Source organism: Haliotis cracherodii, unplaced genomic scaffold (assembly GCF_022045235.1).
Source record: "Haliotis cracherodii isolate W230 unplaced genomic scaffold, xgHalCrac1.p SCAF_4, whole genome shotgun sequence".
Classification (NCBI taxonomy): domain Eukaryota; kingdom Metazoa; phylum Mollusca; class Gastropoda; order Lepetellida; family Haliotidae; genus Haliotis; species Haliotis cracherodii.
The window spans coordinates 37,417,817-37,432,596 of record NW_027266297.1 but is presented as its reverse complement, the minus strand read 5'-3'; the positions used below and the strand labels follow the sequence as shown (position 1 = coordinate 37,432,596).

The 14,780-nt window shown below is 39.2% G+C and overlaps 2 protein-coding genes across 2 annotated transcripts in view; one reads left to right on the top strand and one right to left on the bottom strand.

Annotated features, from left to right (window-relative positions):
* LOC139479944 (cell death abnormality protein 1-like) overlaps positions 1-6,858 on the top strand; it is a 54,976-nt gene extending 48,118 nt beyond the window's left edge. The window contains exons 34-37 of the mRNA XM_071262882.1: positions 16-138; positions 5,407-5,552; positions 5,661-5,796; positions 6,705-6,858. Coding sequence (XP_071118983.1) covers positions 16-138; positions 5,407-5,552; positions 5,661-5,796; positions 6,705-6,779 — 480 coding nt within the window. The 3' untranslated portion in view covers positions 6,780-6,858. The remainder of the gene's footprint in view (positions 1-15; positions 139-5,406; positions 5,553-5,660; positions 5,797-6,704) is intronic.
* Positions 6,859-11,091: 4,233 nt separating this feature from the next.
* Positions 11,092-12,078, bottom strand: LOC139478192 (mu-type opioid receptor-like). The gene has a single exon (XM_071260562.1). It carries the CDS (start codon positions 12,076-12,078, stop codon positions 11,092-11,094), a length of 987 nt encoding a protein of 328 aa, XP_071116663.1.
* Between the last annotated feature and the right edge of the window lie 2,702 nt (positions 12,079-14,780).

Below are 14,780 nucleotides of genomic sequence, written 5' to 3'. Positions count from 1 at the left end.
CTGTTATGAAATCAGAAGTGTGGCGTGTTCTGGGCCAAGAACAATAAGCCGACCAAGTTTGGCCCCTTCAGCGTTAGTGAAGGCAAGACTGAGAAACAGACCGGCTTTACCATGGAGAAGATCTCCTACAGTCTGGGGGTAGGTATAAAGGACACTGACGGCTTCCGCGCGTACACAGGTGAAAATATCATTTATAGATGAGGCATTGCCGCTTGTGAGTATTAATGAGAGAGGTGTACAACTAGAGTTATAGAATGGTACTCATTCACGATCACAGATGACCTGGGAGTCTCTTATATACTAGGAGGTGGTTTATATTTCATTACATTGTAGTGGGACGTGATATATGAAGGTAGTATATATAATAGTAGGTGGGTTATTTTTCACTACATTGTAGTGGGACGTGATATATCAAAGTAGTATATATACCAGGAGGTGGGTTATATTTCACTACATTGTAGTGGGACGTGATATATGAAGGTAGTATATATACCAGCAGGTTGGCTATATTTCATAACATTGTAGTGGGACGTGATATATCAAGGTAGTATGTATACTAGTAGGTGGGTTATATTTCACTACATTGTAGTGGGAAGTGATATATCAAGGTAGTATACATACCAGGAGGTGGGTTATATTTCATTACATTGGACGAGAGGTTGGTCACATGACCGCGATACTGACGTTCATAATTGTATTAACGACACAATTTGACGTTCATATTTTTTTCACGAGACCGTGTTCTTGAAATGACGTAAACACTGACGAACTACTTCCACATTCCTGGGGAAACCCCTGGGAATTCCCTAGCACGAAAACATACATAAGCGTTCTTTCTGATCATTTTTATCACCTTTAATCTTGGTCTCAGCGTTTCAGCAAACATTGAGAAACGTCAGAGAGCTTGATTGCTTGATTGTTCAAGAATGTCCCCCGCTACGGCCATCCCTAATGACCAAACGAAGAAATGCACATTCAAACTATCGTAGTATCGACTCGATCCGTGTCTGGCTGACAGTGACAGTCTCCAGCAATCTACGAATTTACCTTAGTGTCAGTTTGAAGCCTCTTTAATCACCTTTCAATTATCAGCCAGTTGATCAATGATGACTAACACATGTCACCGCCACAGCTTCATTAACATCTTCGGAAATCTCTCCCATCATGTTTATCATGTCGGCCATTTTGACGTCTTATAATTGACGTTAATGACTTACGACGCGCTCCGACGTTCATACAGTTGGGCCCTCACTCTATGAAGGTTCATACTCTAATGAACTCACACAAAGTGAAGGTCAATTCTAAATTACCTTGTAGTGGGAAGTGATATATGAAGGTAGTATATATACTAGGAGGTGGGTTATATTTCACTACATTGTAGTGGGAAGTGATATATCAAGGTAGTATATATACTAGAAGGTGGGTTATATTTCACTACATTGTTGTTGGACGTGATATATCAAGGTAGTATATATACCAGGAGGTGGGTTATATTTCACTACATTGTAGGGGGAAGTGATATATCAAGGTAGTATATATACTAGGAGGTGGGTTATATTTCATAACATTGTAGTGGGATGTGATATATCCAGGTAGTATATATACTAGTAGATGGGATATATTTCACTACATTGTAGTGGGAAGTGATATATCAAGGTAGAGATGATATCAGTTAAGGGATCAGAAACACTTCTGTAAATCTCGGGAAGGTTCAGTCGTCTCGTGATTGAAGCGTTGAATTGTCACACTGATGACACGGGTTCGATTCCCCTCATGGTGTTATGGCGTCCGCAACTGTGACATGGTTTAGATAGTGCTAACCTATTCAGCTATAGCTGCAAAAAAAACAGATTTTGTTTAATTATAACTATGAGCCAAAATACTTTTGTCCTTGTGGAAGACAATTTCTTCTTTTTTTCAACAATATGAAGCATATTATTTTTTTTCAAGAACTTTAGAGGACAATATATCTTTTTATACAATCCCAGGGCCCCTCCCCAGAATATCAAATGGTCGGACACTAAAACAATGTCCTTGGTTCACACTGAATCACACTACATTTGTCAACCATACGGGATATTAGATACTTGTTATACATTAGTGTTGTGTGTGAATTGATAATGAGGGCATACTGTTTCTGTTCAAGCGTTATAGTTGCTTGCACTCATATGCATAAGTTATCCGATGATGAGAATAGTATATTGGCATCACTGTGACATGTACAAACTACTAGTATTACACTTTCACTGTATCATTGTAAACGACGCGAGCCACAGCGCACGGTTTGTCTGGGGAGATATTGTGTATGCAATTTGGAAACGTATAATGGAAAATGTATTACGCGATAAATCGCATCGAACAATGAAGGACAAAACGTTTATGTTTATGTAGAGGGGAATGTCCGAGTAACTCTCCATTCCTTGGACCTTGAGGTTGAAAATTGAACGATATCAGATCAAACGATGCGGGTTCGAATCCCTGCTTTTGGGAAAGAAACTGAAATAATTTACTCTTCTGTCCTAAGTGGAAATTAATTCGAATGTTGGTTCAGGATAATGTATAGTTGACAAACAGCTCTCCGTTCCTTAAAAGTAATGGAGCGTTCAAACAATAGAATGACGTCACAGATGTGTTTTAATTCGCAATAAAACATTGTTCTATCATGACTTCATTTCTGGAGATTCCAATATGCGCTCGCAACTTGATAACGTCATATATTGGACGACGTTATTTTTTAGAGGATTCCTAGTGTCTAGTAAGTTGTTCCCCATATACGTAGCTGGGCTACGCAGATAAACACATACAGCGGGAGAGATATGACAATCGGTATTGGGAGAAAAGGTACAGATAATCGACGTGAGAACTACCCAACTTAACCCACCTGTTCGTAAAATAGACTTGACCGACATGTCCGGATTCTATTTGGGGAGTCATCATTATTAGAATTTGGGTAAATATTTTTAAAGCTTGTACAATTTATCGTCACCCTTAAAGAGGCTCTACCTGGTGTTGATATCTCATATAACAAATATATGACTCGTGGTCATTGTTTATCGTACAATAAAACCTTGCAGGGATATTAATCCTCTCGACGTTGCACCCCTCATGGCTTATTCTCCCTGCAGTGTTTTATTGTAAGATAAACAACTCCCACTCGTGGGGTTTTTCCTATAGTTCATTTGTGGAATGCGAAGTGGAACATTAACACTGTCACTTGAACATCGTTATCTACATTAAAGAGACAATTCAATCTCCAAGTATATTAACAATGATGAATGACAGATGCTGAAATTACAGAATATTATCACTTGACAAGGATATCCACAAGGACCATGACGGTTTCAGATCAACAAGGAAGCATGTCTCGGACTGATAAAACTGAAACGCGGTGATTGTCGTGTCAACGATAATATACATCCTTGTGCAATTAAGTATGCATGACTTACTGGTTAATCGAGACTCGTTATGTTTTGGTGGTATATTTACAAGTAGGTACAGAAATTCTACACCCATATAACAAGGAAGCTTGTGCGATGGATGGTAGTAACTGATCGGTCGTGCCGATATTAAAGAGGAAACTAGGTTTGGTGATGGAGGATAGTAATGTGAACCAAGCTTGTACAATTTCACAACCAACACGCAAACACACACACATGCTGTGTTGATCACGTTGTTCCTGCTATGTGTTCCTTGTTCCCGTGTAAACTTGATCATGTCCTACACTAGAACACTGTAGCCAACAAAGCATTATGTTCATCAGATGTTAGCCGGTCTGATGACGTGCGGTGATCAGTTGTATTTCGTCTGTCGACACTAGTGTTACTTTCATGTTAATCTGATACACCGGTTTATGTTCATAGACGTCACTTTCTATCAGGTTATGTATCTAGTATTTAATGCAGTTGCAGTCTAGTGATATAGACGTGTGAAATACTAAACTCGAAAAGGCGGTGACATGTTCGTGACAATCTTCTAATTACATGCGAAAACATCATTTACCACAACACTGGAAGGCTGAATGACACATGTACAACTTTGTAGAGACAAACATTCTGTTTTTGTACGTGTTCCTCATTACTATAATGCTAATATGTCCTTACACATATATTTCAGTGTAACATTAAGCGTCTGGTTGCTTCTAAGTAGTTATATCCACGAGGGCTTTTGTTTCTATTTTGACCTCGGCGGTAACTTATAACTGGCGTATGATGATAGTGTGTTTGTTGTTAAACGCCCAACCCCAACTTATGTGTATGTCGACAAAACACAAATCAGTGATTGGTATTATGAGCAGATCTGAAGGGCTTTTGTTTCTATTTTGACCTTGGCGGTAACTTATAACTGGCGTTTGATGATTGTGTGTTTGTTGTTTTACGCCTAACACCAACTTAGATTTATGTTGTTGGTTGGTTGGTTGGTTGGTTGGTTGGTTGGTTGTTTAACGCCGCACTCAGAAATATTCCAGCTCTATGACGGCGGCCTGTAAAATAACCGAGTGTGGACCAGACAATCCAGTGATTGACCTCATGAGTATTTCGATCCACGCATTTGGGATCGATGACATGCATCAACCAAGACAGCGAGCCTGACCACCCGATCCCGTTAGTTGCCTTTTACGACAAGCATGGTCACCTTTTATGGCAAGTATGGGTTGCTGAAGACCTATTCTACCTTGGAATCTTCACGGGTCTTATATTCATGTGGACAAGACACAAATCAGTGATTGGTATTATGAGCAGATCTGAAAGGCTTATGTTTCTATTTTGATTTGGACGGCAACTTATAACTGGCGTGTGATGATTGTGTGTTTGTTTTTTAACGCCGAACCTCAACTTATACTTATGTGGACAAGACACAAATCAGTGATTGGTATTATGAGCAACGTCCGTCGTACGACAACATGCAAACCAAGTGGCAATCACACGCACGCACACACACACACACACACACACACACACACACACACACACACACACACACACAAACACAAACACACGCAAGCACGCGCACACAGCAAAAACATTGAAAAACACAATTCACGGAGCCTGGTCGCTAGATATATTTGGCATTTGTACATGTTTCAACCTGGAATTACGTATGAACACTAACACGCACGCACGCACAGAGGGAAAAAGTAAAAAGTAGAGACTGTCTTATCAAATTATACTGTATTGCTTTTTTCTAATGAGATGTGCACGGAGTGGGATGTGTCCCCATGTGGTTTCAGTGTGCGAGCTCGCCGGTTGTTTGTCATCACTCCGTGGGACGTTGTTCTTGCTCTCTAGCACTGGGGACTCTATTATATACAGACCACCGTCACAAAACAGGAATACATGTATTACTGACCCCAGCGCACATCAACTGACTAACCCACTTAGATCAATATGGGTTTGTTTCTCCACGCAGACCGAAGAAAAAGACGTAACCGTGTTCCGGTCTTCCGCCTGGCCTCAGAAGAGTTCACTTCCGGAATCCCCATCTAGCCTCCTGAGCTTAATCGACTTTCTCAGACAATGGAACACCGGGACATCACCCCTCCTAGTTGTCTGCAGGTACTTATAGGCTACACATTCATCCGCAACAGCATTCTATATCTCCTTTTGTTTTCAATCATCACCTGGCGTATATTATGACCGACATGGTGCCTTCTTCTGTTGCAGGGACGGTGCCACCCGAAGCGGTCTGTTCTGTGTAGTGGCCAGTGCAGTGCAGCGACTGCTGTTGGAGAAAGAAGTTGCCCTCCAGCAGACGATACGCAGCATACGTTTTGTCAGAAAACAGGTTATTCCTAATCGGGTATGGTGTTGCGTTCATTCAACACGTTTATTAAGATAATCAATTATAGATTACTATTTTGATCATATACATTGACACACGGGGACATATTTTCGACCTACCCGTGGTTCGAGACAGGCGTAGTGGCGATATGGACTTTTTGTACTCATGCATATTCTGCCAGAACCACAAAGTTGTATCGTCAAGTTAACAGAGCCCTCGATGTTTCGCTGCACATCGAATCTGGTTAATGACATCATGTTCATTTTCAAATTGACTGTTGGTGCTATTTCTCGGTTATATATTATGTAAACTGCTTTCAAACTTTAATGTTTTTTACATCTGACATTCTTATTGGTGTAACAGAATCATATGATCGTTGGTTCGAATCCCAGATTGTCTCTGATTCTGATTCTTGGTTCGTCATCACCATACCCCTTCTGATGTTTTTGTCACCAGTGGGGTATACTGCTAAGACCTGAGTTACTTAATTCTGACTTTCCGAAAGCAGACACGACGGTTAAACTGAAATAATATATACAGGGGCGTTAAATTCAATTCAATTGATGACGAAGTATGTATCATCGTGACCTTAGATATTCATGTATTCTCCCCGAGTGGTTGGTTCCGCTCTCATGTCCAAATCAGACACAACAGACAATGGTCATTTGAGAACAATTGCGGGAACACTTACAGATGTACCGGCGGAGGTATGCAATCAGACCAAACCTTTAGAGCTTCAAGAAGATGTTTCCGAATATAGACATATGGTCATGTCGTTCAAACTGTTGACAGTACATTAAACTTTCACGTCTGACAACACAGTAATACAAAACTTTGTGTACATTAACCTGAATGTAATCATAAATAATCAGTTACAGTGACCTTGGTTTCGAAGTTATGACTGTTTGTTTTTAATATAATTTCAGGAACAATTTGAATTCTGCTTTGACTCTCTGAAGGTCTACAAGGACAGTTTCCAGGAATATTCAAACTTTGCTTGAGAAGAATGTTTTATTGAGTTCAGTTAACTTGTTCTTTGTGTTTTTCTTTTTAACGTTGTTATAATTCCACTTTGTTACTCGTGGGTTTTTTTCATTTATTGAAAATATAAATACAATTTTTGTGTTATTTCAATTGATTTCAAGTCCACTCTGTGAGAATTGTTTACGTGAAAGAATCTGAATACTATCTCAGAAGCATTAAAGATATATAACTGACATATTTCTTTTCAGATCGGTCTCGTCAATGTGAATACTTTTGTGAGAGTACTTTTGGTTCGTTCTTAAATATTATTGTCCAAGACTATTGTTTTTGTTACCACATAGTGCGACGTAGATTAAGATTAGATAAAATCAAGATATGTTTACAAAAGGGTATGACGATATATATTTTCCTGAATACCTCGTATTGTCAGGCTGATATCAACTTGTCAGTATTTTAAGTTACTTTGATTATTTGTTTTTGATTCATTTTATATAAATTACTGTTTCATTTTTGTTTAATAGCTTTCCTCCTTAGATTATGATTTTAGCTGCAAACGCGGGATATCCTCGTAACAGTTATTTCTATTGTTAAAAAGTGACTCATCAAACAATAAAAAAACCTCAAACGTCTGATTGGTCTAGAAGGTTTGCGTTTCCTTAATGCTACTTTCAGACAGATTTCCCGTTTATTGTTCCTGGTGTAGGGACAGTCTATCCATGTTAATTGTTCCTGCTTAAATGTGTATGTAATTTAGATTTTTCACTTGCATGTCGGCTGTTGTTTAGAGTCCACTTTAGGCGTAGATATCGATGAGCAAAGTCATCTGGAAAGTGTGAATTAAATTAAAACCCATTTATGACTCTATATTTTTAAACGATCCATTATTTTCCATAAATGGACAGTTGGGGGTATATAATGTACGCTTGGAATTAATGGAACTACTTTGTATTTTGACAATCAAGTGAATGATTCCAATTTATGTCCGAAAGCTTGTGTTGTCAGCGGGTTCGAACCTGCATCCTATAATTTGAGGACGTGTAATAGTCAACCTCGGCTTCGGCGATACACAACAAAACATTGTGAAAATAATTTTATTTTATTTTTTGTATAAAATGTAAAGCCTTAGTGAATAATATGTACAATGTTGTGTTATGTAATGTTACCTATATTACAATGTTCATTCTGAAGATGAGGCAATACTTTGTTAAAAAGGCTTATGTGTGCACTACATTTCCTATTGTCCTCATCAACAAACGTACAACCGATGGATAAAAAGCTTGTTTAGGTCCCCGTGAAATGGCTAAGCGCCTTGTACCATGTATTGCAAAAGTTCAACACGCGCTGGAGCCTGGCGCAAGTAGGGATGTAATGAAAGTCTGAGAAAGTAGGGATGTGTTTTAAGCCCCAGAACAAACAAGTAACAGTTAACAGTTACTTGAACAAATACAATTGAAATTGAAATTTAAGATTAAGAGGTATGTTCAGTCGTGGTTTGCAGTTTAACTGTGTTGTTCAACTTGTTCGTTTTTCATTCGTTTATTTGTTTATGTTTTAATATAATCAAAATACTTCATTTTAGTGTTATCCTGATAAAATATCCTATTAATACTTTAATGCCGCTGTGGGTCTGGAAAACACGACTCACACAATCTCATATTGTCGCCTCAAAAATACCGTGTTTGATTCTGTTTCAACAGAATTAGTTGTGCGGAACACAAAGTTCCCATAAATGAAAGATCAACATTAGAAATTGTTTGGCATTGTTCATTTACATGTTTTTATGTATGCAAACTAGACACTCACCAGCGTGAACAAGCTTGTAGCATGGACGTTGACATTAATCAGTCAACTTTACAGAACGTTCGTGAATGTCCCGACCTGTTCAGGTGATTGGAGGGAAAGGTTAACGATACAAGTGAGGTCTAGATGTCAGCACAACACCTGACATGTATTTTTAGTTATATTGCATGTATTGTTTCAGAATATTCTATTTTTTTTCTTTTTGTTGCTATTTTTATACTTATTATTTGAAAACTTATATTTTTTCTATTTCTAACAAATAAAAGCATCCTAATTATCACAAGTTGTGCGTCTTTCTTTACAAGTCGGCCTTTACAAGTATTGGTTTTGTACCATATGTTCAGGTGAACAATTGGCTTGCCTTTGTATTTGTTTGTGACGGTGAAACCTCTTCGCGAACACCTGGTATCATCACTATTTGATAGTGATTCATAAACACATGCTCATGATATAGTCGGAAGCTGTTGGCAGAGATTTCTTATGAATATGGACAGGGTTTTGTCGCTTTCATGCATACTGAAAACACTGAAGAAGGACGACACTGCGAGTGAGGATTACGGGTGAGGTCCCCAGCATCCCCCGCCCATACTCGTCGTAAGAACTGACTGAAGAAAATCTGGTGGTAGCGCTCGGTGATTCAGCTCAGGGGGTGCGGCTTAGTCATTAAGACCGGGTGTCATCGTACCCGAATTGCCTGTATCGTTGCTCATGCTGTCAGTCACTATTTTTTTCTGAATCAGATTCGATTATTTACTGCCTGCCATTATACACCTGGAATGTTTATGACTGTGACGTAAAAACACACTCACTCACATTAATTTAAATTCAATTTAGGGGCGGTGGGTTAGCTTAGTGGTTTAAGTCTTCGCTCCTCACGGCGAAAGTCCAGGTTCGATTCCACAAATGGATACAATTTCTGAATTCTGACACAGCCATTGTGTCCAGGTCTTCCCTCAGGGTGCGGATATCTGTTTCATATATTTTACCCCTTTAAAACATGATCTAAACGAGAAATGTGAGTCATATCAACAACGAAATTGTGCACTGTATTTACATGAGTTTACATCTGTATCCATGGTAACGTAAAATATGAAGCAATCATGCAAGGCCTGGGGAAATGTGGCTGATGTGCTCTAATTGAATAAATCAAACGCCGTGCTATTCAGCCTTGTTTATATTCCGTAGGGGGCACGGATAATTTACTGATACAGAACCCTCCTATCAATAATGAAACACGTTGATGGCTTTGATGAATTGGTGTTGTCTTAATAGCAATGATATATACAAGGAGAAACCCCCGGCATGTTATCAGTGGATCACCTGGTGCCATTGCCCCAACAGAAGGCACTAGATAATCGATTACTGTAGAAAATGTGGAGTATTCGTTGTTGGACGTCATTATCACTTAAAGTCTAGTTTATTCCATTTATTTCGTCTCGGTACCATTCCAACTGAATTTCAAATGTCTTATCTGTATGTTATATTTGATGGTACAAAAGGTGAATTTAAAACAGTCTAGCCACGGAGATTAACGCATAGTGTGCAAGTGATGGTTTAACGCCGCCTTGAAGGATATTTCAGTATATATCACAGCGTGTCATATTGGTGTGAGAGGAACGGTCTTAGATGGGTTTTTCACTGTGGTGAAACCCATGACCACGGGTATGGTGCTGACAAACCTAGAAACATGATCAGGGAGAATGTGGGATTCGAACCCACTATTACAGGTTTTTTGCACGACGAAGGGAAGAAATTATCCACAGCGAACAGCTGTGCCTAAGACGCCTGGGATTTCGAGGGCCAAAAGTACAAGTGAAAGTATACTAAAACATACATAGTATGTGGTCATATTTTGTTTCGGAGTATAGCGATCTTCAATGAGAAAAAACATGTTGAACTGTGTTACTAAGTGTATTTGTTTGTCAGGATGCGTTGTACTGAAATTCAAACGTGTACATAACCGACCATAACAAAACGACGGTACAAAGTTTGAAATGACCATGCCTTTATAATTAAGATCGATGGAGCAGTAATGAACAAGGCAAAGAGAACGCTCAAGTTAAAAATGGACAATACACACATTACGAGTAAAACATGAAGTAACTTCCTGATATGACCCTGCTTGTGGGTGCTGACAGATTCAGTGACCAACCTCGTATGCCAATCCATGGTGTACTCCATCATATCACAAGTGCCATCTAAGTTTTAGGGCGTAACTTATCTGACTGTTATATGAATCTTAATTTAACCATGCCAACAAGCCGTAGACATCAACATCAAGATTATACCATTCACACAAGAGGTCCTGCAGGTAATGCAAAACATGCGGATGAGGAGTTCTCGGGGTCATTAACATTAATATATGGTCCTGCTGTGTCTGAACCTTTACATCAAGGTTCTGCAACTTTTGATACCACAGGGAGACGTGTTATGCCGTCATGGTACCAAGGGCGGATCCAGAATTCTTCAAAGGGAGGGGTCCAAAAATTCAAAATGCTCTCTCAGTTGGGGGTCTTTCTTAAAATTCATTCACGACTCTCTCTGGGTCGTGTTCCAAATTGCCCTTGACCCGCTGCTGGGGTTGACCTTTGACCTAGGACAGCGAAGCAGTCGCTTACACCCGTCCCTGAAATCCCTTTTCTGCCACGCGTAAACGATAGGATTGAGAAGAGAGTTTGATATTCCGAGGTATACCGATGTCATTCGGACGTACGTTAGCACAGGATGGTAACTGAAGATCTGAATGAGGCCCAGTATGGCAAAGGGGGTCCAGCAAAGGGAATACACAATCAGAACAACACCCATGAACTTTGCACCTCGTAAGCTCTGTTCTCGCCTGGCGGATCCAGCTTCTCGACTGACGTTACGGCGTCGACTGTGGGCGACGTGAAATATTGCAACGTAGAAACAGATTTCGCAGATTGTTGACAGTATTTGTTGACAAGATCCAAATCCGATATACCATGCGGGGACAACACGGACAAATTCACATTTGGGGTAAATGTCCCAATTGTTGACGAAAAACGGCACCCCTGCGTAGCAGAAGGAGTAAATCCAGGCAACAGCCACCATGATCTTTACGTTCCGCATCGACATTATGTTGTGGTACTGGTTGTTGTACACGATTATCAAAAACCGGTCTATTGTCGCAAATATGCCACTAAGCAGTGACACTGTCGTTAAGAAACTCATTAGTTCCATTTGAAACATGCAAAGGAACTCCGTCGAATTCAGTTTAGGTAGAAGGAAAAACAACATTTGAAAAAGCATGTTAAACGACATGCAAAAATCCACAACCGATATATTATATACGAACACATTTGTGTGTACTTTAAATCCCAGGTAGCGTTTGTAAACTATTAACACAATGAGGTTACTTGTAAACATGAAGAACCAGATGAATGGCTGAGCGATGGCGAAACCGAGCAACAGGGGAGGTAACCCTTGCGATTTGGATCCACCGGTGACGTTGGTAGCGTTAAGTGTTTGGGCCAGTGCATCCACCGCTGCATTCATGGTTGTGTTGGTAATGGATCTAAAACAATGTAATCATCTGTCATCAACGTGCCTTAAGACAGAATAGTGATTCCAATCGTTATTCCAAACAATAATAAAACATGTTTGCCCTGCTTGTTACATGATGCCTCATGTAACAAGCAGAGCAAACATGTTTTATTATTGTTGTCCTGCATTCATATGTAGTTAAGATATTTGTTTTAAATTTATAAAAATATCTATGCTACCTATGTTCCATTTTTGACATATGTGACACGAAAAGACAACTTCAACGATACAATTTAACTTCTCTTCAAAATGATAAATGTATTTAAAGCATGTTTTCACCAAAATGTAATCACTCTAAACAAAGAATAGATATTGCTCTTTGACTTCTTAAACATTTTCGGCCTTTTCATTTCGAAAGCTTCTATCCATCTACAGTAGTTTCTAACAGATACATGTTCAGATCAATCCAAATGAACTTGCCTTTTGTCTGTGCCCAATGAAATGTGTTTCGGCGGATACTCAAGACTGGTTATTCTATTGGTTTTGACGTTTTATTTTTACTTGAACGGGGTCGATGTTTCTTCTGGTGGACTAAAGTCCGCGATTTCCACCATAAGGTCAGTAGCATTTATTAATTAAGCTGAATCAACTACAAGAAAAATGTTTTGGCTGAGACATTATAAACCTGCCAACTATTGTGTTTGCAAAACGAACATATTTTATAAGCAGCAGAATCTTTGTACTTGTACACAGAAGACGTTATCCAAAATTAACATATCGTTTTCAGTTTCAACAGAATCACTAAAAACGCTATCGTGTCACTGGATTTTATTGTCCATCGATCACTTGATTGTGTGGTTTGTTTACAGGCTGCGCGTCGCATGGCAGGAATACTGCTTTGCGTCGTTCAGGCAACAAACACTTACACCTTTATGCAAATTGTGTGTGTGGTAGGTGCTACTGGTTGGGCGGAACATGCTTACCCTTTTCGGGAACACGTTCCGTCATCTCTGATTTTTAATGATCCATTCATATCAATTTCATAGCTATTTTGCCTTTTGTGCCCGATGGATAATCGAGACAGGTTATGCTCTTACGTTGACAAATATATTATACATCAAAAGACTTTGCGTTTTGATTCCAACTTATCGTCATGTTTATTACGGCAATGAAAAGCGTATTGCAACAAGTCAATGACTTTATTGTGCAGGGGCGTTCTCCATGTAGTTGGGCTAATTGACGCAATAAAAGGCAGCTGTTATGGATATGTCTGACGTAAGACGAGTTAAGGGCTGTTTCATGTGATCGTAATGCGAAAACGTTATGATGCTACAATTCACCCCGTAATATCCAAGTTGGGATAATCTGAGTCATAAGTTCACTGGGTCCAGTCTTTGCATGTTTGTATGACAATAGTATTAGTTGGCGCGACAAGACTCCAGGTATATGGAGCAAAGATATGTGCAAAAGCGCATCAAGAGTGTGGGAGGCATCCATATTTTCACATATAGCCTTTTGCAGCATTCTTTGTATGTATACATTCGATCATATAGGTAGTGTGAATGTATTACAACACTGTAACAATCTGGACTCTATTTCGTTATGGATTTAAACAAGTACGACTAGCTCCCCTAGCAGCTGCAAAACGGATTGGGCGTTCAGGTTGATTGAGTGTCATCTCACCCCGACCGATGCTCATAATATCAATCACAGAATTGTCTGGTCCAGATTTGATTATTTACAGGCCGCCTCATAGAGCTGATATTGCTGAGTGCGACGTTAAGGAACAAACAAACACAATCTTAGTATGACAACTACATATAATTCACGCTTGATCACCATTTCGCGAACACGTGGTGTCATCACTATCTGACAGTGATTCATAAACACATGTTTAGGATGTGTTAGTAGTTGAAATTGTAAAATGGACTCCGCTCTTGCAGATATTTCTTATGATTATGAACATGTTTTGGTCGCTCAGGTCGAAGCATGTATTAAAACCATTATTACCTCGGCTCGATAAAGTCCTATTCCATAAATGAAACAATAATTTGTTAGTTTTCTTCCCTTTCGAGATTGCTTTAAAGGTAACATATAATATGACCGACCCTCTACTTGTGTATTCTTGCAAACTGAAGAAATCTAGAAATGTATAAATATTGCACGATTTTGTTTACAAACGGGTGGCGGCATTTATGAAGTTTACATTAGATCTAAAAAAAACTTTCAGAACAACCAAACAAAGACTAAGCTATCGCTATTTGAAAACAAGCGTTCGTACATTAATCAAGCTATGCATCACTTTGATGTAATAATTTTCATTAACCTGCCTTGCTCAAGGTAATCTTATTTTTCATATGAAATCATAATTGACTTTCACTTGTTCTGAAAATAATATTATAAAGTTTTGTGTGAAGAAAGATATTTCAGATTTGCACTTACCTGGTGGTCGGTCACACGTGCATTGAGAAGATGGCAACAAGCCTGAAAAGTCTTCCGAATGAAGCACACCAGCTATCGACCGTTCCCTAACTGTTTTCTGTCGTAGCCCCGGGCAAGCATCCGGACACGATTAATTGACGTGATGAAAACGACACTATTCAGAATAAACAAACTGACAAATTACATGTCATAAAATATTAGGCTGTGGTATCAACAGGAGCACAATGGTGACATGGCGATATTGACGGGAATAAATTTTACATGAAGTCATT